Raw genomic sequence first — 27,010 nt, 5'->3', positions numbered from 1 at the left:
CAACTTCGATGTAATTATATGTATTGTTTCATAAGTGAGAGCTTTGTTTTTCTAATAATAAATAGGCAGCAGTGTTCTTGCCCAGCTTGGGTAGTGTCCTAAGGGGTCCTCCTGGAGCGGCCCTTCTTGGCACGTGGTGTGGGTGTTGCTGAACTGTCTTCCTCCTCCTCTAGGTGATGAAGGCCTGGTGGTCAGGGATTGTTTCTTCCCTTGCACCCTGCTCAGTGCCTGCTGCATAGGGAGCCTTCAAGTGGGTGGTCCCCAGACACAGCCTCCTATCTGCTGTCCCCACACACTCTTTTTTCCACTGACCTTAATCATAGATCACATGACCCAGAACGTTGTAGCTGTTGGGCAGATCTGTGTTGCACTAGACACTTCTCTTTCATTCATCAGACATGAAGTAAGGCCCCTACCCACTTTCAGGGATGAATAAAGCTTAGTTTCTGCCCTATAGAAGCCACAGTATATCAGGGAGGTAAACACATAAGTTATTACTGGACAGAGCAGTAGGTACCATAATACAGGCTTTCCTGGGATGCTGGGGATCCCAGGGGATTTGGGGAAGCCCTGAGCTCATCTGTGTTGTGGACAAAATCCACATCTTCCTCCATTGCTGCTGCTGTGATTCTCCTGGGACATCCCTGAAGTCAGCCCTGTGCTGCCCTGGAACAGCGCCATCTGGGGTGAACACTTGGATTTCTGCTTTAGCAGGTTTAAAACCCAGTGAGATCATTTCTATTTAGGTTCCTGTCTGTTCCTTTAGAGCATGTTGTTTCTACACTCTGTCCTTATTGGTTTTTATACAACCCCAAAGAGAGGGAAGGCCAAAGAACGCTCAAGCTACCGCACAATTGCACTCATCACCCACGCTAGTAAAGTCATGCTCAAAATTCTCCAAGCCAGGCTTCAGCAATACGTGAACTGTGAACTTCCAGATGTTCAAGCTGGTTTTAGAAAAGGTAGAGGAACCAGAGATCAAATTGCCAACATCCACTGGATCATGGAGAAAGCAAGAGAGTTCCAGAAAAACATCTATTTCTGCTTCATTGACTATGCCAAAGCCTTTGACTGTGTGGATCCCAATAAACTGTGGAAAATTCTGAAAGAGATGGAAATACCAGACCACCTGACCTGCCTCTTGAGAAACATGTATGCAGATCAGAAACAACAGTTAGAACTGGACATGGAACAACAGACTGGTTCCAAATAGGAAAAGGAGTACGTCAAGGCTGTATATTGTCACCTTGCTTATTTAACTTATATGCAGAGTACATCATGAGGAACGCTGGGCTGGAAGAAGCACAATCTGGAATCAAGATTGCGGGGAGAAATCTCAATAACCTCAGATATGCAGATGACACCACCCTTATGGCAGAAAGTGAAGAAGAGCTAAAGAGCCTCCTGATGAAAATGAAAGAGGAGAGTGAAAATATTGGCTTAAAGCTCAACATTCAGAAAACTAAGGTCGTGGTATCCGGTCCCGTCACTTCATGGCAAATAGATTGGGAAACAGTGGCTGATTTTATTTTCGGGGGCTCCAAAATCACTGCAGATGGTGACTGCAGCCATAAAATTAAAAAGCACTTACTCCTTGGAAGGAAAGTTATGACCAACCTAGACAGCATATTAAAAAGCAGAGACATTACTTTGCCAACAAAGGTCTGTCTAATCAAGGCTATGGTTTTTCCAGTGGTCATGTATGGATGTGAGAATTGGACTCTAAAGAAAGCTGAGAGCCAAAGAATTGATGCTTTTGAACTGTGGTGCTGGAGAAGACTCTTGAGAGTCCCTTGGACTGCAAGAAGATCCAACCAGTCCATCCTATAGGAGATCAGTCCTGGGTGTTCACTGGAAGGGATTGATTTTGAAGCTGAAACTCCAATACTTTGGCCACCTGATGCGAAGAGCTGACTCATTAGAAAAGACCCTGATGCTGGGAAAGATTGAAGGCAAGAGGAGAAGGGGGTGACAGAGGATGAGATTGTTGGATAGCATCATCAACTCAATGGACTTGAGTTTGGGTAAACTCTGGGAGTTATTTACAGGGAGGCCTGGCGTGCTGTGGTTCATGGGGTCACAAAGAGTCGGACACGACTGAGCAAATGAACTGAACTGAAGGTTTTGTCTTTCTCTTTTAAGGTAACTATGTTCTTCCACTACCTGTGGGTGGGGCCACTGCAGGCTATCGCAGTGACCACCCTGCTCTGGATGGAAATAGGAATGGCGTGTCTTGCTGGGATGGCTGTTCTTATCATTCTTCTGCTTTTGCAAAGCTACATCGGGAAGTTGTTTTCATCACTCCGGTAAGAGAAACACATCCTAAAAAATATTGATAATACATAATTGGAACATCCACAGTCTGCTTTATGCTTTTGTTCAACAACAAAACAAATGCCTTCTCTAGTCTCTTCTTTGAATGAGTTGTAGACCCTACAGGCTTAGCCAGTGGACGCTCCAGGCTTAAAATGAAGGCTGATCCTGAAACAGGAACAGGGAAGGCATTCATTCGCTCCTCTTGGCACCATATCTGAACAAGCAGAGTGTCCGTCAGCAGAATTTACCCATGTCCAAGTTATTTAAATATTGTTAAATAATAATAATCTTGTAGGCCCTTTTCTCACCACATATATTTTTGTTATGCTTGTGTTGGAACCTTTTCAGGTATTTATGTTTATGTTTGCATTAAGTTATAAGCTCCCCAAGGGCCAGGCTGATCTTCATTGTGTGTTTATGAAGCACCACATTCATAGCAGCACATGTGACAGAAAAGTGGCTGGTGGTGAAGAGCCTTCTGCTGCTGAGTTAGACTGAAGCAGGTCCCAGAGGGTTGGAGGTGGGTGGTTGTCAGGTGATGGAGATGTTGTGCTATTTGGAGGTCACTGAGTTCTTGTTGTGTGTGTGTAGTTCTGTGCTTGGTGTCTTTCTTTATTTGGAATTTCCTTTCCTGTCTTTGCTGGAGAGATAGATAGATACTCCCTATCCTTCGAGGCCCTGTTCCAGTGCTACCAGGTCTCTGAAGCTCTTCTTGTTCTCCTTTCCTGGTGGAATTAACAGTCCCCTCTTTACTGCTCCCCAGAACTTCTCTCCTATTTTGTTACAGCACAGACTCTGTGTTCCTGGGTGTCTCTCTGCCTTCCCTACCTGACCATGACCTCTTTGAGCAAACAGTTTGTATCTGATACATTTCAGGTCTTTCTTAGCCGACGCTGCACATTCTCCAAGTTACTTCTTCAAATGGACTGAACGGTTGACTTCCTAGCTGAAGCCTTTTTCTCCATTTGTACTTTGAGTAGGACCTGCCTATGTTCTAAGTGCAAAGGGCTGTAGAGAATAATTTTGTTCCTAGCCCCACCCCTGTGCCCACGCCTGCTGCTGCTGCTGAGGAAAGTTGGGCTGTGGTCACGAAGGCTCATCTCTTATGTCTGTCTCCTCAGGAGTAAGACCGCAGCTCTCACAGACAACAGGATCAGGACCATGAGTGAAGTCATAACTGGCATCAGAACAATAAAAATGAATGCTTGGGAAAAGTCATTTATAGACCTTATTACCAGACTGAGAAGGTAAGTTTATATATATAGATATCACTCCATAGTTTCATGCTTTATTTCCTATTCTACTGGATACATTAGCTGTCTTACCAAAGAAGTATTTAAGTTCATCTTCACATTAAGGAGAACTTAAATGCTAACTATTCACTGCATCCCCCATATGTTGCAGGAGGGTTAAGAATAGTGAAGACATCATTTAATCTGCTCTTTCATTTGCCATCTTCTCAAAGGAAAAAATATGTATGCTTCTTACTTATATAGAAATGAAATTCTAAGTAGTTCTTGATACCTCAAATCCCAATAAGCAATGCTTTTAAGATAGTATTTGAGACAATGACATTCAAACTAAAATTGTAATTTATGTTGATGACTGATAACCAGGGAGATTGTAGAGACTTGGTATACTTGTATCGAGCCAAAGTGTATGAACCACTATTGTTCGTTGTTGCTGTGCTTAGTCGCTCAGTCGTATCTGACTCCTTGTGACCCATGGACTGTAGCTCGCCAGGCTCCTCTGTCCATGGGACTTCCCAGGCAGGAATACTGGACTGGGTTGTCATTTCCTCCTCCAAAGGATCTTCCAGACCCAGGGATTGAACCTGTGTCTCCTGCATTGGAGGTGGATTCTTTACCACCATGAAAGCTCATGAATCACTATTTTTCATTTGAAATGGAACGATGAAAATACTGTCCCTTTTGTTTTGCTTCATGTGTGTAGACCGTTTTTCCATCTTTTATTTAAATATCTGGTGAGCGTTTCTCTGACCCCACCGTGTCACCTCTCACTTTGCACCTTTGTGGAGCCCATCTTCCTTCTACTCTGGCCTCCAAGCCTGACTGACTCCAGCTCATCTCAAGGGCCATGTGTGTGTGACTTGTCCTAACTCCACTGCTCCGAGTTACATATCCCAGCTCTGGGCTCCCTTAGGGGCTGTGATGACCGTCTCTGTCGATTGTCTCCAATTTTGTGGTTGCTAATTCTCTTCGCCCACAAGTTCATGAGCGCCTGGAGGGGAGAGGCTGTGACTTGCTGTGAGGAGTTTGGCACAGGACTTGTGATTAAGAATGTTTGTTGAATGAATGTTCAAACCCAGTCTGATTGACCCGAAATGTTTGAAATTGGACAGAAAGCCTCCCCTTACTTGAAAGAGTGAAGTGGTGATACAGTGTGTGGTCCTGGTGTTGGGCAGACCCCTGGGTGTGCACCTTGTAGTGTCTCCATGAGGTGAGGGATGGTTTATGTTAATCTGTGTCCACTCCCTAGAAAGGGGCCACTCACACAGGGCACTGAATTCATGTCTTGTATGCTGATGCTTCTTATAAAACCTTTGTCCTACTTTCTTTTTACAGTGAGGAAATTTCCACGATTCTGAAAAGTTCCTACCTTAGAGGCATGAATTTGGCATCATTTTTTGCTGTGAGCAAAATCATGATTTTTGTCACCTTCATCAGCAATGAGCTCCATGACAACCTGATCACAGCCAGCCAAGTGTTTGTGGTGGTGACGCTGTTCGAGGCTCTGCGGTTCTCAAGCACCCTCTACTTCCCCATGGCCGTCGAGAAGGTGTCAGAGGCCGTCATCAGCATCCGAAGAATCAAGGTTTGGTGACAAATAACTTTTTTAAGTTATAGGCAGATTTTACCTAAAATAGCTCCTTTATGTGGTGTCACTGGGTGCCAGTTAGGTGAGATTTAACTCTTTCAGTGCTAAGCTGGCAGTCTTCCCAGGATGTATGTATTCCCCTTTTCTTAGGTGAAGTGTATTAGAAGTACTGTAAGATCCACGCTTGTTTAGGACCGATAGTATAAATGGCGGCAGCACAGGCTCTTGACGTGCAGTGATGGCTGCAGGACGATTAAAATGTCTAAAAGCAGGAGAAGTGAACAGATGCATCTGCTGTGCTGACTGGAATGACTAGGCAGTGACTATGCACAGTCCTGGGGTGACTAGGATTCGTCTCTGGGCCAGGAGGGGAGGAACTTGCTGAGAAGTCCCTGTTCCCTGGGCAGGAAGAGTGACCTCAGATTCACTTAGTTCTCTGTGTGTACAAATGGATTTTTTCCTCCAAAAGATGTTTTCTTGTTGATTTCTGATCTCTACATTTTTATTCCTGTCATTATTTTACTTAGTGTCTAAGCCTGTCTCTAGCTGCGCTCTTCCTTTCAAACTTGTAATTCCGACCATACTTCCTGTCTCCTCTTTTAAACTAAATGTCCCTAAGTAGTCAGGGTAAATAAACTAAATGTCCCTAAGTAGTCACACAAGGGCCTGGCACACAGTAGGTGCTCAAGTATTTCTGTTTAAAATGAAGATTAAGTCAGCTCTGTAAAAATGAATGATTTATTACGACTTCATAAACCCAAGAAGTCTCTCTATTTTTCTCTAAGTGAGGAAGGGGGACCCATGGTCCTGGCCCTGGATGACTCCAATAGGATTGTAAAAGATCTCAACTTCAAAGCACTCACTAAAAGTCTTCAGTAACTTTAACATCTAGTAACAATCTGTCTGTGAGGTTGTTTTCCATTACCCGCTACAAGCAAGTCAGTCTTTTTGGTAGTATCAACTTTCCTGTATAACCTGTGCTAGGTCTGCAATTCATGGCTCTACTGGCCATTTTTTAAAAATTTATATAATTGGAGGCTAATTACCTTACAATATTGTATTGGTTTTGCCATACATTGACGTGAATCCGCCTTGGGTGTACATGTGTTCCCCATCTTGAACCCCCCTCCCACCTCCCTCCCCATCCCATCCCTCTGGTTCATCCCAGTGCACCAGCCATGAGCATCCTATATCATGCATCGAACCTGGACTGGCGATTTGTTTCACATATGATAATGTACATGTTTCAATGCCATTCTCCCAAATCATCCCACCCTCGCCCTCTCCCATAGAGTCCAAAAGACTGTTCTATACATCTGTGTCTCTTTTGCTGTCTCGTATACAGGGTTATCATTCCATCTTTCTAAATTCCATATATATGCTGAAGTATACTGTATTGGTATTTTTCTTTCTGGCTTACTTCACTCTGTATAATAGGCTCCAGTTTCATCTACCTCATTAGAACGGATTCAAATGTATTCTTTTTAATGGCTGAGTAATACTCCATTGTGTAAATGTACCACAGCTTTCTTATCCATTCGTCTGCAGATGGACATCTAGGTTGCTTCCATGTCCTGGCTATTATAAACAGTGCTGTGATAAACATTGGAGTACATGTGTCTCTTTCAATTCTGGTTTTCTCAGTGTGTATGCCCAGGAGTGGGATTGCTGGGTTGTATGGCAGTTCTATTTCCAGTTTTTAAAGGAATCTCTGCACTGTTCTCCATAGTGGCTGTACTAGTTTGCATTCCCACCAACGGTGTAAGAGGGTTCCCTTTTCTCCACACCCTCTCCAGCATTTATTGCATGTAGACTTTTGGATAGCAGCCATTCTGACTGGTGTGAAGTGGTACCTCACTGTGGTTTTGATTTGCATTTCTCTGATTATGAGTGATGTTGAGCATCTTTTCATGTGTTTGTTAGCCATCTGTATGTCTTCTTTTGAGAAATGTCTGTTTAGTTCTTTGGCCTATGTTTTGATTTGATCATTTATTTTTCTGGAATTGCTGGAGTTGCTTGTATATTTTTGAGATTAATTCTTTGTCAGATGCTTCATTTGCTATTATTTTCTCCCATTCTGAAGGCTGTCTTTTCACCTTGCTTATAGTTTCCTTTGCTGTGCAGAAGCTTTTGATTTCAATTAGGTCCCATTTGTTTATTTTTGCTTTTATTTCCAATATTCTGGGAGGTGGGTCATAGAGGATCCTGCTGTGATTTATGTCGGAGAGTGTTTCTGCTGGCCATTTAATTTCAGCTTTTTCATCAGACTGAGTCTTGGAGAAAAATCCAGCCAGCACTTGTGGCACCTTTACAAGCTGATCATGTGTTGAATGGGGTCTCATTTAAGCCTTGGAAGACTGTGACATCTGTTCGCCTCAGAGGTTTTGTTTGTGGACAGGTGCTCAATACATTTAATCCTTCACTTAGGGCATACTTTTATTTTTTGTTTGAAAGTGAGGTGTTTCTATTCTAATGTGTACACATTGAGTATCGATGTCTTTTTTACATACTTAAGCTGAAACTGGAATTTGATTCTGTGCCTGGAAAATCCTATGGACGGAGGAGTCTGGTAGGCTGCAGTCCATGGGGTCGCTAAGAGTTGGACAGGACTGAGTGACTTCACTTTCACTTTTCCCTTTCATGCATTGGAGAAGGAAATGGCAACCCACTCCAGTGTTCTTGCCTAGAGAATCCCAGGGACGGGGGAGCCTGGTGGGCTGCCGATTATGGGATCGCACAGAGTCGGACACGACTGAAGCGACTTAGCAGCAGCAGCAGCAGACCAGATATATAACACATATATTACTCTCCAGGGCCCTTGGTCTTTTTAATCAGTAGAAGTTGATAATAGGTCCGCTAGGAAATTCAAGCAAGGCTTTTATGAGGCTTGTGCTGCAGCACAAAGTATGGAAACAAGAAACTAATGCCCCCTTGACTCTTTGAGAAGGGTGGGCTGGTTCCTTAAGTGGGGTGAGGGTAGGGGAGGATTGGTGGTTTGAGCCACAGGGGTGACTTATGTGGTCTGCCCACCGTCTTATAGGTGCCATGTGCCAAGATCATATACATTTCCCTGCTTTGCTCCCAGCAGCTCAGAAATGCCAGTTGGCTTGTGGTGTTTTTGTATGTTTTTGTTCATGATTGCCTTTGCATGTGTGCAGGTTAGTCTCTTAGGACTTCTTTGTATTTTGTTGCTCAAGGAGACATTTGTCCAGGTGCAAGCACTCCCATAAAGGCTCCCAGGTCCCAGCCTATCTCATCACTTTTGCTTGTTACTATGTCAACTTAGACTATGTAAGGCTGTAGTCATGCAGTCAGTGGTTGGGTGGTTTGAACAACCGTGCAGTCTGTTCCTTCCTTTAGCTGATGCCCTTGACGGGCTGACTGTGCAAGGCTCGGTCTTAGTTGGAGTTGGGACTGTAAAAGTGCATGAATGATGTAGTGTCTCCCCTCTGTGTGACTTTATATTCTTCAGGGGACTCAGAGGTAGGGAGGGCAGTGCCAGCTGGGGATGTGCTGAGCTTGTTTCAGTATGGTTAGTATTTGAGATGGGCCCAGAGGGGTGGGTGGAGTCAGTACTCAGAGTGTCCAGGCAGAGGTCGCCTGGGGAGTTTGGACTTAGGTGCTGGTTGGTCACTGGTGGGTGTTAAGCTTGTGGACACTCTCAGAGGGGCTGGAACGTGGCTGACGATGGTGGTAGGGAGAGAGAACTCAGGCTGCAGTGGTTGAAAACCTGCAGACGTGTCCTCAGACCACCGTCCGTCCATCCTGCCTCCTGGTGGACACAGACTCGGGGTGGGTAGGAGTCACTGTGCTCAGTGTTAGGTTCTCAGTGAGCTTGGATGAGAGGAGGAAGGAATGAAGGAAAGCATCTTCCACCAGCTGATATTTGACAGAAATGCAAGGATCCTGTCTTTCTTTTCCTGCACAGGGGTTTCCACATTCAGTTTTGAGCAGTTCTTCTGTTTAAGTAGAAGTTTGCAATCACGTTTATGACTCTGAGGCACGATAGATGGGGTGTCGGGATGTTTAGGGTAGTAGATTACTGTTTGTGTGTTGTTTTCTTTCTCAAACATCCTCACATGCTTGTTTCAGTTTTTCCCCATATGGGGTAGGATTTGGTTTGCTGGTGGGTCCCAGAGGTGCCCATGCTAAAGCCGCTTACAGGGGTCATTTATTTTTCTCTCCTGCAAGATCCTTCTGAGGCTCTGTATGGGTTTCCTGGGCTGCGGATACAAAGTACCACAAAACATGTGGGTTAAAACCACAGGAATATTTTGTTTCACAGTGCTGGAGGCTAGAAGTCTGAAATCAAGCTGTCAGCAGAGTCATGATCCCTCTGAATCTGATAAGGGAGCATCCTTTCTTGCCTCTACTAGCTCTGAGTGGTTGCAGGCAAACCTTGGCGTTCCTTGGCTTGTAAGCCATCACCTCAGCCTCTGTCTCCATCATCAGGTAGCTGATTTTTGTGTGTCCATCTGTCTCTGCATTTCTCATGAGGACTCCAGTCATACTGGGTTCAGGGCCCACCCTACTCCACTGTGATCTCACTTTAACTGATTACATTTCCAACAACCAAATTTCCAAATAAAGTCACATTTTGAGCTAACTGGGGTTAGGATGTATCTTTTATGTGGTGATACACCTCTCCCCGTAACTAGTCTCATGGCTAGTGTGAACCTCCGTGGTGTTGGGACCCAGACTCTTTCTCTTTTCTTATGTTACTCCACTGCATGTGACCTGGCCCTGCTGGCAGCCACCAAGGCCCAGGCTGGGATGGAGGAAGGTCCTGGTTGCTGTCACTCTCCACGGACCTGGATTTAGTCACGGGGCTGCTCCTGTCTGCTTGGGAGCCTGGAGACAGAGGGCCTCCTTCCAAACTGCCACGTGCAGCTTAAATCCAGGGTTTGTTACCTTAGAAGAACAAGAGCAGATTTCAAGGACAGCCAGCAGTCTCTGCTTCTTGTTGACAGTTTTGGGGACCTGGGGAGTGGGAGTGTTCTAAGTTGTTTGTTCAATTTCTCTATTGCTCTAGCTTTTCTCATTGAATTATATCTAGCATTTGCAAGGCAAGAGGGAGTTTTCTTCTATGTGTTTGTCAGCTTTGTAGCAGTTTATAAGACTTTGTTTTCTTCAACTACTGTGCATCAGTTAGCTGCCAAGTAGTGTAGAAGATAACAAGAAGTGGGAGGTGCAGCCATTCCTGCTGTGGAGGAGAGAGAGCATTGACGAAGAAGAGGCAGTGATTGTGAAACGATGCTTGTGAAATATTTTTTAGGACATAGAAACTTAACACAGTTTTCTTTTTAGAATGATGGCTTAAGTGATAATTAATGACAAGCAGTGATACGGATTTGACACACACGAGGAGGAAAGCGTTGAGTCCAGGGTTTGCGCTCAGAGTCTCTGTCATTGGTCTTGTGTTCCCAGCCTGTCCTGTGCCACGTGCTTCCTGATGGCCTGGGAAGGGCCTTCCTCTCTGTGTTCTAGCAGTGTTGCATGGTGCTTGGCACATGGGGGGGATTCAGGTAGTATTTATGAAATAATTTCCTATCAGCTCACCTGTTTACTGTTGGTACTTCAGTTCAGTCACTCAATCGTGTCCAGCTCTTTGTGACCCCATAAGTCACAGGTCGCCAGGCCTCCCTGTCCATCACCAACTCCCGGAGTTCACTCAAACTCATGTCCATCGAGGCGGTGATGCCATCCAGCTATCTCATTCTCTGTCGTCTCCTTCTCCTCCTGCCCCCAATCCCTCCCAGCATCAGACTCTTTTCCAGTGAGTCAGCTCTTCACATCAGGTGGCCAAAGTATTGGAGTTTCAGCTTCACCGTCAGTCCTTCCAATGAACACCCAGGACTGGTCTCCTTTAGGATGGACTGGTTGGATCTCCTTGCAGTCCAAGGGACTCTCAAGAGTCTTCTCCAACACCACAGTTGGTAACACAAAAGTAAAACAATAAAAATGTCCAGGTTCTAAATGTGTTGGAGTTTGAAGCCGTATTTTCTTCTTAGAGAGGAACCAGTACACTTGTTGAGAAAGTAACGAAGATAGCCTCATGGCCAGGAACTCTTATTTATTTATTTTATGCACACACACACACACACACACACTCTATATATGAGTATTTGTGCTATGTTATATATATATATATATACACTCAGTTGTGCATATAATAATAGTATATTACATACTATATACTATTTAACATTTCGCATGTGAACCAAGACCTAATAAAATACAGTTGTAAAATGATAGGTAGGTATAAATTATAGGTATAAAACTTTTTATTGCAAATTCCAGAGAAGCAGTTGTTTTGTTTGTGCTTTGTTCTTGCAGTATAAGCAATCTATGTTTTGCTTTTTTCTGTAGAACTTTCTGTTACTTGATGAGATAACACAGTGCTACCCTCTGCTACCATCAGATGGTAAAATGATCGTGGATGTGCAAGCTTTTACAGCTTCTTGGGAAAAGGTAAGAAACCTTGCTTTCCAAAATTATGACTGCTAAAAGACAACTGTGATGTAGATTTATTGGAGAATTTTGAGATTTTACATATACTGTAAAATGTGATTTGCTTATTTACTTAGAATATATTATAAAAGTTCTTGGAATCAGGGATAAGGTTTGCAATGAATGGAGATTAAGTGTAAAATCAGCCTGAGGTATTTGGCATGTTGCTCTTTTTCTCATTTTCAAGAGAGCTTTCAGTGTATTAGCACATGTTGAACTTAAAGTATATAAATTCTTTTAATTTTTAGTTTATTTTTCATCATGTTTTGTTACAGAGTATTAAATATAATTCCCTGTGCTATACAATAGGATCACCTTAGACAAAAGATATAGAGCACAAATACATCTTTTCTTGAAAACCCAGATCTAATATTTTGAGCTGAAGTGTGAAGTGTCAGTCGCTTCAGTTGTGTCTGAGTCTTTTTGACCCCATGGACTGTAGCCAACCAGGCCCCTCTGTCCATGGGAATGAATACCCACTCCAGCATTTCTGTTGTTGTTGTCCAGTTGCTCAGTCATGTCCAAATCTGTGCGACTCCGTAAAGTGCAGCATGCCAGAATCCCTTGTGCATCACCAACTCCAGGAGCTTGCTCAAACTCATGTCCATCAAGTCAGTGATGCCATCCAACCATCTCATCCTCTGTCGTCCCCTGCTTCTCCTGCGTTCAAACTTTCCCAGCCTCAGGGTCTTTTCTAATGAGTCAGCTTTTCACATCAGGTGGCCAAAGTATTGGAGTTTCAGCTTCAGCATCAGTTCTTCCAATGAATATTCAGGACTGATCTCCTTTAGGATGGACTGCTTGGATTTCCTTGCTGTTCAAGGGACTCTCAAGAGTCTTCTCCAACACCACAGTTCAAAAGCATCAATTCTTCAGTGCTCAGCCTTCTTTACTTGTCAAACTCTCACATCCATTCATGACTACTGGAAAAACCATAGCTTTGACTAGGCGGACCTTTATTGGCAAAGTAATGTCTCTGCTTTTTAATACGCAGTCTAGGTTTGCCATAGCCCTTGTGCCAAGGAGCAAGCATCTTTGAATTTCATGGCTGCAGTCACTATCTGAAGTGATTTTGGAACGCAAGAAAATAAAATCTGTCGCTGTTTCCACTTTCTGTTTGCCATGAAGTGCTGGGACCAGATGCCGTGATCTTAGTTTTTCGAATGTTGAGTTTTAAGCCAACATTCACTCTTTTCACTCTCCTTTTTCACCTTCATCAAGAGGCTCTTTAGTTCATCTTCATTTTCTGCCATTAAGTGGCATCATCTGCATGTTTGAGATTATTGATATTCTGTCAGAATTCTAGATTCCATCTTGTGATTCATCTAGCCTGGCATTTTGCATCATGTAATCTGTATAAAAGTTAAACAACAAGGGTAACCATATATAGCTTTGACGTACTCCTTTCCTGATTTTGAACCAGTTTGTTGTTGCATGTCCAGTTCTAACTGTTGCTTCTTGACTTGCACAGAGGAGGTCAGGTAAAGTGGTCTGGTGCTCCCATCTCTAGAAGAATTTTCCACAGTTTGTTGTGATCCACACAGTCAAAGGCTTTAGTCAATGAAGCAGAAGTAGATGTTTTTCTGGAATTACCTTGCTTTTCTGTGATCCAACAGATGTCAGCAATTTGACCTCTGGTTCCTCTGCCTTTTCTAATTCCAGCGTATACCTCTGAAAGTTCTCAGTTTATGTACTGTTGAAGCCTAGCTTGAAGAATTTTAAGCAATACTTTGCTAGCATCTGAAATGAGTTCAGTTGTGTGGTAGTTGGAAAAAAGATGGAAACTTCCTAAAGTGATCTAAAGCTACCTCAAATCCCTAAAGAGATAAAATTTGATGAAGAGGTCTCCAGGACACAGTATCTTAAAATAGGAAAGGGAAAAATATGGACTATATTTTGCATATCAATTATGTTGACTATTGTTATCTTTTCGACATTCTAAAAAAATTTGTGTTACTTTATTAAGATGGGTAAATTAAATTAAAGACTTTAATTTGTAGGAATCAGAGATCCCAACCCTACAAGGACTTTCCTTTACTGTCACACCTGGTGAACTGTTAGCTGTGGTTGGACCTGTAGGCGCAGGAAAGGTAAGTTAATGATGTCTTTGTCAGTTTGATGCAACACCACAGCTCCTGTTAAATTCTCAGAATTAAGCCCAGATCTGTGTGTTTGGATTGACTGTATCTAGAACAGTGTCTCTCTAGGTATGTTCATGGATTTTCATTTTACAAAAATGTTTCATGGCGAAATAAATCAGGATAAACGCACACTGTCTTTTCCTTCTTGGTGCTTCCCATTTCCCTGTTAGAAACTGCCTGTGGGGAATTTGGATGTCTCAGTGAAAGAAATTATTTATGTGACAGCTGTTTGGGATTAAATTAAATCAGAATTAAATTGAAGAAAGTGGAGAAAAGCAATAGACCATTCAGGTATGACCTAAATCAAATCTCTTATGATTATACAGTGGCAGTGAGAAATAGATTTAAGGGACTAGATCTGATAGATAGAGTGCCTGATGAACTCTGGACGGAGGTTCGTGACATTGTACAGGAGACAGGGATCAAGACCATGCCCAAGAAAAAGAAATGCAAAAAGGCAAAATAGCTGTCTGAGGAGGCTTTACAAATAGCTGTGAAAAGAAGAGAAGTGAAAACCAAAAGAGAAAAAGGAAAGATATACCGATTTGAATGCAGAGTTCCAAAGAATAGCAAGGAGAGATAAGAAAGCCTTCCTCAGCGATCAAAGCAAAGAAATAGAGGTTAATAATAGATGGGAAAGACTAGAGATCTATTCCGGAGAAGGCGATGGCACCCCACTCCCGTACCCTTGCCTGGAAAATTCCATGGGCGGAGGAGCCTGGTAGGCTGCAGTCCATGGGGTCGCAAAGAGTCAGACAAGACTAAGTGACTTCACTTTCACTTTTCACTTTCCTGCATTGGAGAAGGAAATGGAACCCCACTCCAGTGTTCTTGCCTGGAGAATCCCAGGGACAGGGGAGACTGGTGGGCTGCCGTCTATGAGGTCGCACAGAGTCGGACACGACTGAAGCGACTTAGCAGCAGCACCAGAGATCTATTCAAGAAAGTTAGAGATAGAAAGGGAACATTTCATGCAAAGATGTGCACAATAAGGACAGAAATGGTATGGACCTAACAGAAGCAGAAGATATTAAGAAGAGGTGGCAAGAATACACAAAAGAACTGTACAAAAAAGATCTTCATGATCCAGATAACCATGATGGTGTGATCACTCACCTAGAGCCAGGCATCCTGGAGTGTGAAGTCAAGTGGTCCTTAGGGCACATCATTATGAACAAAGCTAGTGGAGGTTACAAAATTCCAATTGAGCGCTCTCTGCCTTGCAGAGGCAATCAGGTTGTGGGGCAAAACAGATACTCAAACATATTATTTCAGCCCAGTGTTGTGAGCACTCCGATGGTATGGATACATACACGCCACATCTGTGTGATGTTGAAGATTGCAAGGAAAGGTGCACATGCACTTGGTCTGAAACAACAGAATACAGAAATCTAATGTCGGATGTGGGCTTCCCTGGTGGCTCAGTGTAAAAGAATCCACCTGCTAATGCAGGAGACACAAGTTCGGTCCCTGGTCTGGGAAGTTCCCATTTCCCAGTTGTGGAGCAACTAAGCCTGTGCACCACAGCTGTTGGGCCTCTGCTCTGGAGCCTGGGAGCTGCAACGACTGAGCCCACGGCCACAACTGCTGAAGCCTGCCCTCTGGAGCCTGTGCTCCTCAACAAGAAAATCCCCGTGCACTGCAATGAAGATACAGCGCAAACAAAAATAAATAAAATTAGAATCGTGGTATGGCAGAAACCAGCATGACATTGTAAAAAAATAAATGAAAAAGATAAAATAACTAAAAATAAATAAAATTATTTTTTTTAATGTGGGATGGGTACATGAAAGGGTGCTGATTTCCTCTATCATGGACTTTGGCTCTGCAGACACAACTCACTTGAGAGTTTTTTCAGTTAATCATCTTTGGCTATATTCTTCACACATAGCTTTTTAAGAGCAAGTGTTTGTCAATAAAGGATACCAGATGCAGGAACAATTGCACTAAACATCAGATATATCAAATACACATCCTGCTGGGCTCTGCTAGAGAAGGATGTTGCTGCTGCTGTTCTTGATGCTAAGTCGCTTCAGTCGTGTCTGACTCTGTGCGACCCCATAGACAGCAGCCCACCAGGCTCCACTGTCCCTGGGATTCTCCAGGTAAGAACACTGGAGTGGGTTGCTATTTCCTTCTCCAATGCAGGAAAGTGAAAAGTGAAATTGAAGTTGCTCAGTCGTGTCCGACTCTTCACAACCCCATGGACTACTGCTTACCCGGCTCCTCTGCCCATGGGGTTTTCCAGGCAAGAGTACTGGAGTGGGTTGCCATTGCTTTCTCCGAGAGAAGGATGTTAAACATTATCAATTATTCTTTGCTGAGTAGAATTTCACCTGGGGGGATACTCGGGCAGAGTAGATTGTTTATTCTATTAATGTATTCCTTATCAGTCGTTTTCATTGACCATTAGTGTTTTATTCACTTTTTTTTTTTTTTTTTGATCTCAACTGTGAGGGCTGTACTTTATCCTGTTGAAGGAAAGGGTTCTATCATGTATCAAGCACCAGGGTGGGTTTGGCTGTGCTGTGGATCGTGTTTCATCCTGAGTGCACCCCGTTCACCTGTGTGTGTTGCCGTCTGTTGCAGTCGTCACTGTTAAGCGCTCTGCTGGGGGAGCTGCCCCCGAGCCAGGGGCAGGTCAGCGTGCACGGGAGGATCGCGTATGTGTCTCAGCAGCCCTGGGTGTTCTCAGGAACTGTGAGGAGTAACATCTTATTTGGGAAGAAATATGAAAAGGAACGATATGAAAAAGTAATAAAGGCTTGCGCTTTGAAAAAGGTGAGTAATGACTTCTGAGCTGCATATACTTGAATTTCAAATGATGATAGTGGTTTACACTACAAGGTTTGTTAAAAGTTCTTTTTAAAAAATAGATTTTTGAAGGTTGCTTAATATTTAAGTTGGTCTTCTGGATAAATCAGCAGGCTTACCTAAATAAGCATATGTATTTACATATGCTGTTGTTTTAATTCTTACAGGTTAGTAACACAGAATACATTATCTGGAGGGGGGATTGTTTTGTTCTGTGACGTTTTCATTCACTTTCAACATTTTTTTAATGGAAAGTTACAAATATTTACAAAAGCAGAGAGCATGGTGTAATGAACCCTCATGTGCCCACCCCCAGCTTCAGCCAGAGTGAGCTGCTGGCCTGTCTTGCTGCATCTTTATCCCTGCCCGCTGCCAGCCCCACCCCCACCCCCAGAGTATTGTGGAGCAGATCCTAGACACCAGATCAGTTCATCTGTAAACATTTCATTATTTTTCTCTAAAAGATAGGAAAGCTTCAGGGAAAAAAAATCACTGTTTCATCTGAAAAATACTTCACATTCCTGAATATCACCAACCTGCTAGGCTGTGTTTACATGCTGTTGATCATCTCACCGAGAAATCTCCTGAGAAATCTCCTGTCGGGACCCTCACAGGGTCTGCCCCCTGCACTTGGCTGATGCCTCCTTGGTCCCTTTCAGTCTGTGAGTTTCTCTCTTCACTTCACTTTTGACTTGTAATTTATTATTTAAGGAAACCAGAATGCTTTAAAATTTCTTTTTAAAGAAATGGCATCATTTCACTGAGGGAGATTGTTTTCAGAAACGGCACTGACTTTCACAGAGAATGGTAAGATGAAAGATTTAACTGTGTTTTGGGAATTAGATAAGATTAGTGAGTACATGATGAGACCTAAACTTAAGTGATAGAATACAATTGACAAAAAGAAGGGGAAAAGAGTAAATAATGTTAAATACTGTGTTACTCTCTTGGGTTGTAAAAAATCAGTGAATAATATCATTAAAGGTCTCCCCCTGGCGTCTCTTCAGTGCAGTCTGGACATCTGACTGCTCTTTTGTACTGTGAGGAAAAGACAGGGACAGATTTTCAAAGGTGTGGTATTGAAGGCTCCAAACCTGCTTTGAGGAAATAGTAATTCTCCTCGAACAACGGCGTGAACATCATAGGTTGTATCAGGTGTGTGTGTTCATGCTAAATCACTTCAGTCATGTCCAGCTCTGTGGCCCAATGAACTATAGCCTGCCAGACTCCTCCGTCCACAGAATTCTCCAGGCAAGAATACTGGAGTGGGTTGCCATTTCCTTCCCCAAGGGATCCTCACAACCCAGGGATCTGTCTCCTGCATTGGCGGGTAGATACTTTACCACTAGCGCTACCTGGGAAGCCCTGCATCAGGTGAGCAGCATTTTACAATGATGTGGACAAACAGAATTGCTTGTTTAATGGGATCGTTTCTTTCTTCCAGGTTCTTGTTCATGGGTGACTGTACGTTTGCAGAAATGATGTCAAGTTAGCAGGAATGAGCTAGGTTTTTATTAAATGGTCTAGATACCATATACGGAGAAGGCAATGGCAACCCACTCCAGTATTCTTGCCTGGAAAATCCCATGAATGGAGGAGCCTGGTGGGCTGCAGTCCATGGGGTTGCTACGAGTCGGGCATGACTGAGCAACTTCACTTTCACTTTTCACTTTCCTGTAATGGAGAAGGAAATGGCAACCCACTCCAGTGTTCTTGCCTGGAGAATCCCAGGGACGGGGGAGACTGGTGGGCTGCCGTCTATGGGGTCACTCAGAGTTGGACACGACTGAAGCAACTTAGCAGCAGATACCATATAAGAAGGGAAAGCAAATGCAGAACAGTGAGAACAGTAGCCCCCATTAATTCAGAGTCCACATGCAAATCATTTTTCTGCCTTTCACGCATGTGCGTGCACACATGTGAAAAGGTTTATGAGTTACTCATTCTTTGTGAGTGTCTTTGATATTCCCGTCTTCATTTTATAGTTAGCGAGACTGAGGCCTGGACAGATGAGACACCTCACTCTACATTTGTAGCTCAAGTTCAGATCCTTGGGACCAGTGCTTTGCTGCAGCCTCGTGGGGTGACTGGACCACTAATATGGGCAGTGTCCTGGGACTTCATCCACCATGGGGCATGTGTGCAGCACAGCCTTTGGTGGAAGGGGCCCTGCAGGACTGGGATGCACAGCAGTTCTTCTGTACATGATTTGACGTCTATAAACATGGACTGCTCTCATGTTCTGCTGCATAGTTGGGACATGGAGTTGGGGTCCCTTGTGCCCATTCCCTCCTTGGCAGGAAGGGAGGCCCAGTGTGGAGAAGTAGCGGAGAAGACAGTTCTGGCCCCGGGTTCATCACTTGCCTGCTGTCACTCTGGACAGGTCCTGTTACCTGCCTGTGCCTCTGACATTTCTGCAGCAAAATGAGGACATTGGGTCAGAGGGTTTTGTTGCTGCTCTGAAATTTCATCTATGACTGATTAATAAGAGGTTAGCAAGGTCTTGATGACACCTGGGAACTACTTAGTAAGTTATGAGAGCATCTGCTTATCTCCTTTTGGATTCCAGGTATCAGTGGATGGACGTAAGGCAGGCACAGGAAATAGTGGCATCCTGGAGTTAGTCTGGCTGTAGACACAGAGATGGAATGTCTGGTAGAAAAGGCTTGGCTTTTGGGGAGAAACAGTCCTGGGGACTAACTCCAGGTGTTTGCCTCAGTTTCCTTTCTTATTAAATGGGGGAGGGGTGGGATAATTATAAATTACAGAAAATGCCTGTGAAATGTAAACAAACCAGGGTTTCAGTAAGTGGTGGCCATTGTTGCTATTCTAAACTTTTTCTCTCCATCCATCAATCCATCCATATAAATATAAGAAAGATTTCTCCTTATTGTTCTCCTTACTCCCACCTTCCCCAAATCCTACAGGAAAAACGATAAAAAAGCAACATCTATTTATTTATGAAAAATTTATTTAATTGGAGGATGATTACAATATTGTGATGATTTTTGCCATACATCAACATGAATCAGTCATGGGTATACATATGTCCCCCCATCCTGAACCCACCTCCCTACCCACCCTATCCCTCTGGGTTGTCCCAGAGTACTGACTTTGGGTGCCCTACTTCATGCATCAAACTTGCACTGGTCATCTGTTTTACGTATGTTAATGTATATGTTTCAATGCTATTCTCTCAAATCATCCCATATTCACCTTCTTCCACTGAGTCCAAAAGTCTGTTTTTTACATCATCTCCTTTGTTGCCTTGCATGTAAGATCGTCATTACCATCTTTCTAAAAGCAACATTTTTATATAACATATGTTAAAAACAAATAGATGTATTATACTAGATCTGATTGAAGTAATCATTTAAGTTCACTGAGCTGAAAATTTTTCTGTAACAAAATAGGGAGATATGAAGTAATCACACTGGCAACATCAATTCAGGCTGATGACATCAACTCCAAAGTCTAGGAGTCAGAAGATTCAGGAATTGAGTCCCATTTTCTCTGTGGATCAGGTGTGAGGTTCTGACTGATCCTTACAAGCCTGTTACTTCATCTGTAAAATGGAGATAATAAGACTATTAACCTCATGAGGTTGTTTTGAAGAAGAAATGTGGTCATGATTTTAAAGCCCCTGCTTGCTAGGGACATAACAAGCACTCTGTAAGTATTAGAATGGTTTTGAAAATAAATTAGTTTTTAATTATAAGCTCAGTCAGTTTCTGGTAAAATTGCATCCGTAAAATGTGACATGTAGTAAAGAAGGTATCTGAGTATTACCCTCCACTGTTTGAGTTGGTATTTCTATAGATACTTTACACACAGTACATTGTATAAATCAGCAATAACAATATTCTGTTACCATAATACAAGCAATATAGTGTGCAGCATTTGTCTCCATGTTATCTTTAAGGCTTTTGAAAATGTTTCAGTTCAGTTCAGTTCAGTTCAGTCGCTCAGTCGTGTCCGACTCTTTGCGACCCCACGAATCACAGCACGCCAGGCCTCCCTATCCATCACCAACTCCTGGAGTTCACTCAAACTCATGTCCATCGAGGCGGTGATGCCATCCGGCCATCTCATTCTCTGTCGTCCCCGTCTCCTCCCACCCCCAATCCCTCCCAGCATCAGACTCTTTTCCAGTGAGTCAACCCGTCGCGTGAGGTGGCCAAAGTATTGCAGTTTCAGCCTTAGCATCAGTCCTTCCAATGAACAGGACTGATCTAGTGAACACATATTTAAAGGTATCAAATTGATACATTCTAGTTTAATATTTCTCCACATAGATCACTTTCTTTGCCATAGGGTAGTAAGTTTATTGACACTTACATGTCTAAGTATAGAGGCCTTCAAGTCTTGAGTTACTTAAGTGTTGTTTTCATTTCAAACATACCTTCAGTCACCACCTGGACAGCATGATGTGAAAGAGCAGAAGACTCTGAACTGACATGAGCCGGTTCAGATTCCAGCTCTTCTGTTTAAAAGCTGACCGCCCTCAGACCAGTGATGTGACCCCACTCAGTCTCAGTTTCCTCATCTGTGAAATGGGGCCAATACTTACTGTGCAGGTTGCTGTGGGAATTAGAGATAATCAGCATCAGGTTCCAGAACAGGGCTTGGTCCACAGGTCTTACCCCCAGGAGCTATAAGAAGCCATGTGCATGTGTACAAGTGATGGAGCAGAATAAGATGAGTGCTTCATGAGAAATGAGAGACGTGAACAGAACCCAGCAGGAAGAGAGATGAGTGCAGGATTGTTTCATGGGAGAGTGTGTTTGGGCCTGGAAAGATGGACAGGCTGTGAGAGGAGGGGTGATTCCACATGGAAGAAAAGCTGGGAAGGAAGGAGGTCTCCTGCTGCTTGACTCTCGAGTCCAGTCCTCCTCTGCCAGGGCCTCATGTCCAGCCCACGTTAACCATTTCAGGAGTCTGCTCCGTGGTGTCTCTACTGTAAGTCTCCACCATCACTGAAGGGCCCTTGATGTGCTTCTGGATGGATGGCATCAAACCAGCATCACCATTTCCAGTTTGCCTCTAGTGTGTGTGTCTGCTGTTCAGTGAGAATTGGTTAAATTTGGGGGCTTCCCTGGTGGCTCAGACAGTAAAGAATCTGTCTGCAATGCAGGAAGACCTGGGTTCACTCCCTGGGTTGGAAGGATCCCCTGGAGAAGAAAATGGCAACCTACTCCAGTATTCTTGCCTGGAGAAGTCCACGGACAGAGGAGCCTGGTAGGCTATAATCCATGGGATCACATAATTGGACATGACTGACTAACACCTACTTACTTAACTTTGAGGTAACAAATATGAATAAGAACACTTTCCTGTCAGCGGAAGGAACTCTAATATGTGCTCAACTCAGGCTTTTCCCCTTTAATTTAATCAGAACATGGTAGCTGAGAAATCAGCTTGACTTGGTTTTACTTCAAATCCTCCAAAATGTTTTTCCCCTTGGTGGCTTGTTCATACATAATTTGCAGAGTCAACAACACACTCGAAGTGTTACTAACAGACTCAGAGATAGTTTCTCATGTCCTGGAAAGAGAGACCGTGAGTGCTTTTTCTAGAATGTGGTTAAGATTGCTGTATTACAATGTGGTGCTTTTTAAAGAAGAAAACCATTTGAACAACCTGAAATCAAAGCAGAAAAACTAAGCAGAACAGTGTGCAAGGACTGTGAACAGTGAGAGGCCAAGTAATTCTGTGTGTGTGCATGAGGCTGAGAACACAAAGCTCATTTTTTTCAGTGAAAACACACAGCAAGAGATGGTATTAATTTCTGAGCTCAAGAAAGAAAGAATGTGTGCTAATTATGAATTATCACAACAGAGCTTTTGCTGCCTTTCATCAGATGCACCTGCATTAAGATTTGAGTGAGTGGAGAACCTGTGTGTGTCTGTGTTTTTGTGGTTGTCATGGAGGGTTATGATGGAGTCTCTATCTTCCCTGGTGGTCATATGCTTCGTATATTATGATTCACACTGTAAACAGGGTCCTACTGTTGGCTTGGTGAGAAAATAGGGATGAGTCACCAACAGCAAGTTATAATCAACTCATGTCGTTTTTTCATTTGTGGAGGTGTTCACGCACTTCTTTAGATTCTCACAGCATCCTTGAGTTCAGTGACTCTGGTGTCTGCAGCACACTCTATAGAGGAGGAAAATGAGACTTAGGGAGGTCAAAGGACTTGTTTGTCATGGTGGCACCAGGGTGCTACTTGCTTTCTCCCCACACTTGCTGCAGTAGAGACAGAGAAGTGAGGGCTTAATCTGCAGAAAGGTACTGCTGTGCATCCTAGGTTGATCCCTGGGGGGTTTAGTGATAAAAACTCCAAACTCTGTCTATGACAGAATGTGCCAATCGATAATCATAGGCAACCTAAGACTTCTAATGTAATACCGTGTAACTTAAGTCTAAGGCAGACGAACCAGAGATCAAATTCCCAACATCAGTTGGATCATAGAAAAGCAAGGGAATTCCAGAAAAGCATCTACTTCTGCTTCATTCATATGATAAAGCCTTTCACTGTGTGGATCACAACAAAGGGTGGGAAATTCCTAGAAGAGATGGGCATACCAGACCCCCTTACCGGCCACCTACAAAACCTGCATGGAGGTCAAGGAGCGACAGTTAGAAATGGACATGGAACAACGGACTGATTCCGAATTGGGAAAGGACTACGTCAAAGTTATATATTGTCACCCTGCTTATTTAACTTACATGCAGAATATACCATGTGAAATGCCAGACTGGATGAAGCACAAGCTGGGATAAAGATTGCTGGGAGAAATATCAGTAACCTCAGATATTCAGATGACACCACCCTTATAACAGAAAGCGAAGGGGAACTAAAGAGCCTCTTGATGAAGGTGAAAGAGGAGAGTAATAAAGTTGGCTTAAAACTCAACATTCAAAAAACTAAGATCATGGCATCAGGTTCCACTGTTCATGGCAATAGATGGGGAAACAATGGAAAGAGTGATAGACTTTATTTTTTTTGGCTCAACATCACTGCAGATGGTCACTGCAGTCATGAAATTAAAAATGTTTGCTCCTTGGGAGAAAAACTATGACAAACCTAGACAGCATATTAAAAGGCAGAGCCATTACTTTACTAACAAAGGTCCCTATAGTCAAAGCTATGGTTTTTCTAGTAGTCATGTATGGATGTGAGAGTTGGACCATAAAGAAAGCTGAGTGCAGAAGAACAGATGCTTTTGAACTGTGGTGTTGGGGAAGACTCTTGAGAGTCCCTTGGACTGCAAGGAGATCAAACCAGTCAATCGTAAAGGAAATCAACCCTGAATATTAATTGGAAGGAGTGATGCTGAAGCTCCAATACTTTGACCACCTGATGGGAAGAAGTGACTCATTAGAAAAGACCCTGATGCTGGGAAAGATTGAATGCAGGAGGAGGAGGGGATGACAAAGGACGAGATGGTTAGATGACATCCTGACTCAGAGGACGTGAGTTTGAACAAGCTCCAGGAAATGGTAAAGGACAAGGAAGCCTGAAGTGCTCCACTCCATGGGATCACAAAGAGTCAGACACAAACGAGTAAACAGCCACTTAAGCCTGATTTCTGTCTTGTCACTTTGGGAATGCTCTTGTCATCTATTCTTTTTTTTCCCCATGGTACTCTGGGGAAAATAGGCTGATTTGTCTAGTAACTTCTTAAATGACATTCAAATATAACTTTTGATTGATTCCCAGATCCTCCAGTTACAACTTTATTTCCTTCTTAGTTTTGAGATTTTCCTGCTTTCACAAACAAGCATCTGTTTAATCCAGCGGTCTGCTGGGTGTCCTTTGAACACACCACTTCTTTCCTTTTGATTTTCCTGCCCAGCTTGCTCTTTCTGCTCCCATTTCTTGTACAGACCTTATCTGTCACTCACTTTAAGTATCACTGTGAAGACTTGGGTCAGGTGTTATCCCTTCTCTGAAAGTGGGAAGCTGAGGCAGAGATCAGCAAAATGTCTTTTTAAGAGACACTCATTCCTTGATAAAAACAAGTCCTGTGCCTTCACCTCCTGGGCCACCAGCTCTCACACCTGTGTCTCTAGCACAGCCCTTCACACCTGCATGTCCAACTGTAACATGATACCACTGGGAGGTCATCTCAGGTTGCGCCTGAGCAAAGTTCGCTAAACCTGCCTCCACCGTCTTCCCCAACTCAGTAAATGGAGACCCTGCCCTTCCTCCTCCTCACCCCGAACACCACTGTCTCCTCTCTTACAGCCTGCACCCATCCTGTCAGCAGGCCATTCTGACTCCACCTTCAACACGTGCCTGGAGTGTAGCCCGTCTCTCCATTCCCACTGCTCTCACTCTGGTCCTGACCACCGTCATCTCTCACCTCGATTATTCTGGGAGCCTCCTCACTTGTATCCACCCTCACCCTTCCCGGCTTACTGCCTGTTTTCCGCAAAGCACAGGAGTGATTCCTTAAACACCCACGGCCGTGTAAGTCCTCCTCTCCCCTCTTACTGGAGTGCCCCCAGGCTCCTCCTGCTCTATTTCCGCCCTCTCTCCCCTCATTCTCACTCCGCCCTCCGGCCTCCTTGTCCTGAACCCCTTGGGCGTCTCCCCGGGGCCCCTGCACCCGCCCCTCCCTCTGTGAGGCGCAGCATCTCCAGGTCTGCCTGAGCTCCCCTCCCAGATCTGCTCACCCTCCTCTGAGCAGAGCCCTCCCCCTAGTGTGGACTCACTTCCCTCCTTCACTCTCCATCCCCCCGAGCCGGCTTGCTTTTCCTTCCTGTCCTCAGTCCTTGTGCTCAGGTTAATTTTCCATATCATTTGTCTTCCATCATGGAAAGAAACTCTAGGAGCTTTGTTTCTTCACAACTGACCTCATTGTGCCCAGAGAAATGCCTGTCATACAGTAGGTCCTGAGTTCAGTTCAGTTCAGTTCAGTCGCTCAGTCGTGTCCGACTCTCCGCGACCCCATGAACCACAGCATGCCAGGCCTCCCTGTCCATCACCAACTCCCGGAGTTCACTCAAACTCATGTCCACAGAGTCGGTGATACCATCCAGCCATCTCACTCTCCGTCGTCCCCTTCTCCTCCCGCCCCCAACCTTTCCCAGCATCAGAGTCTTTTCCAGTGAGTCAACTCGTCGCATGAGGTGGCCAAAGTATTGCAGTTTCAGCTTTAGCATCAGTCCTTCCAATGAACACCCAGGATTGATCTCCTTTAGAATGGACACAGTCCTGAGTAAATATCTGTTAAAACGGTCAAACGCATAGATGCTGTGCAAAACTACAGAATGAAAACAAAAGACACCGAGAGGTATCTTTTTTTTATATATATAATGTTCAAGCCTACAGTTTAGTTACCCTGACGTATACCCACTGCTCTAGCTTCCCAGGTAGCTTGGTGGGAAAGACTCCGCCTGCCAGTGCAGGAGACACAGGAAACACTGATTTGATCCCTGGGTCAGGAAGATCTCCTGGAGGAGGAAATAGCAACCACTCCAGTGTTGTTGCCTGGAGAATCCCATGGACAAGAGGAGCCTGACAAGCCCTAGTCCATGGGGTTACAAAGAGTTGAATATGACTGAGCAGCTGAGCATGTATGCACATTAAGCAAATACTTGTATGAGGAGCTAATGCTAAAAGTGTAAGATGGTAGTAGAACACAATTTATATCTTTTTCTTTTCCCCTTTTCTATCTGTGTAGGATTTATGGCTTTTGGAGGAAGAAGATCTAACTGAGATAGGAGACAGAGGAACCCCGCTGAGTGAAGGGCAGAAAGCCCGGGTCAGCCTCGCCAGGTAAATGGGGTTTCAGTTGCCACCCTGCCCCTCCTCCTCCGTGGCTTCCAGTGGACGTGAGCACACAGACCCTGCTCACCACCGGGTGGGCCTGTGTGAAGCAGGGACTTGGTCCTTTCCCTGGGCTTGTAGGAGGAACATGAAGTTGTTGGACAGCATCATGATTCAGAGATGAGACCTAGGGAGTGTGTAGTGTCCTCTCCTGACGTCTCTCTACATTTTCTAGAGCTGTGTATCAGGATGCAGACATCTACCTCCTGGACGATCCGTTCAGCGCAGTGGATGCAGGAGTCAGCAGGCACTTGTTCGAACAGTGAGTTTGCTACTGTTTTCTATTGTTTCTTCTTTCCAAGGGATGAGGGAAGAGAGCTCAGGAAGGCCTTTGTGCTCCAGGAGACTCAGGTCCCTCTGCTCTGGTGTCCCTCCCTTCCTTCCACAGAAGATCCATCATAGAGAAATCTTGCCTCATGATGAGGTCAGGACAGAAAAATACAGCAGGTGCTTCCAGTGTGTGGGGGACAGTGGGGTCCATGATTTCAGTTCAGTTCAGTTCAGTCGCTCAGTCGTGTCCGACTCTCTGCGACCCCATGAATCACAGCATGCC

At 44.1% G+C, this 27,010-nt stretch overlaps 1 protein-coding gene across 1 annotated transcript in view; it reads left to right on the top strand.

The window, feature by feature from the left end:
- LOC148775809 (ATP-binding cassette sub-family C member 4-like) overlaps positions 1-27,010 on the top strand; it is a 139,788-nt gene that overhangs the window by 14,023 nt on the left and 98,755 nt on the right. The window contains exons 6-13 of the mRNA XM_088842845.1: positions 2,143-2,306; positions 3,438-3,563; positions 4,902-5,151; positions 11,524-11,625; positions 13,665-13,754; positions 16,395-16,586; positions 26,312-26,406; positions 26,633-26,719. Coding sequence (XP_088698971.1) covers positions 2,143-2,306; positions 3,438-3,563; positions 4,902-5,151; positions 11,524-11,625; positions 13,665-13,754; positions 16,395-16,586; positions 26,312-26,406; positions 26,633-26,719 — 1,106 coding nt within the window. The remainder of the gene's footprint in view (positions 1-2,142; positions 2,307-3,437; positions 3,564-4,901; positions 5,152-11,523; positions 11,626-13,664; positions 13,755-16,394; positions 16,587-26,311; positions 26,407-26,632; positions 26,720-27,010) is intronic.

Source organism: Moschus berezovskii, chromosome 13, assembly GCF_049115385.1.
Source record: "Moschus berezovskii isolate FMDL1 chromosome 13, NW_MosBer_1.0, whole genome shotgun sequence".
Lineage (NCBI taxonomy): Eukaryota > Metazoa > Chordata > Mammalia > Artiodactyla > Moschidae > Moschus > Moschus berezovskii.
This window is presented reverse-complemented; position numbering and strand designations above follow the sequence as displayed.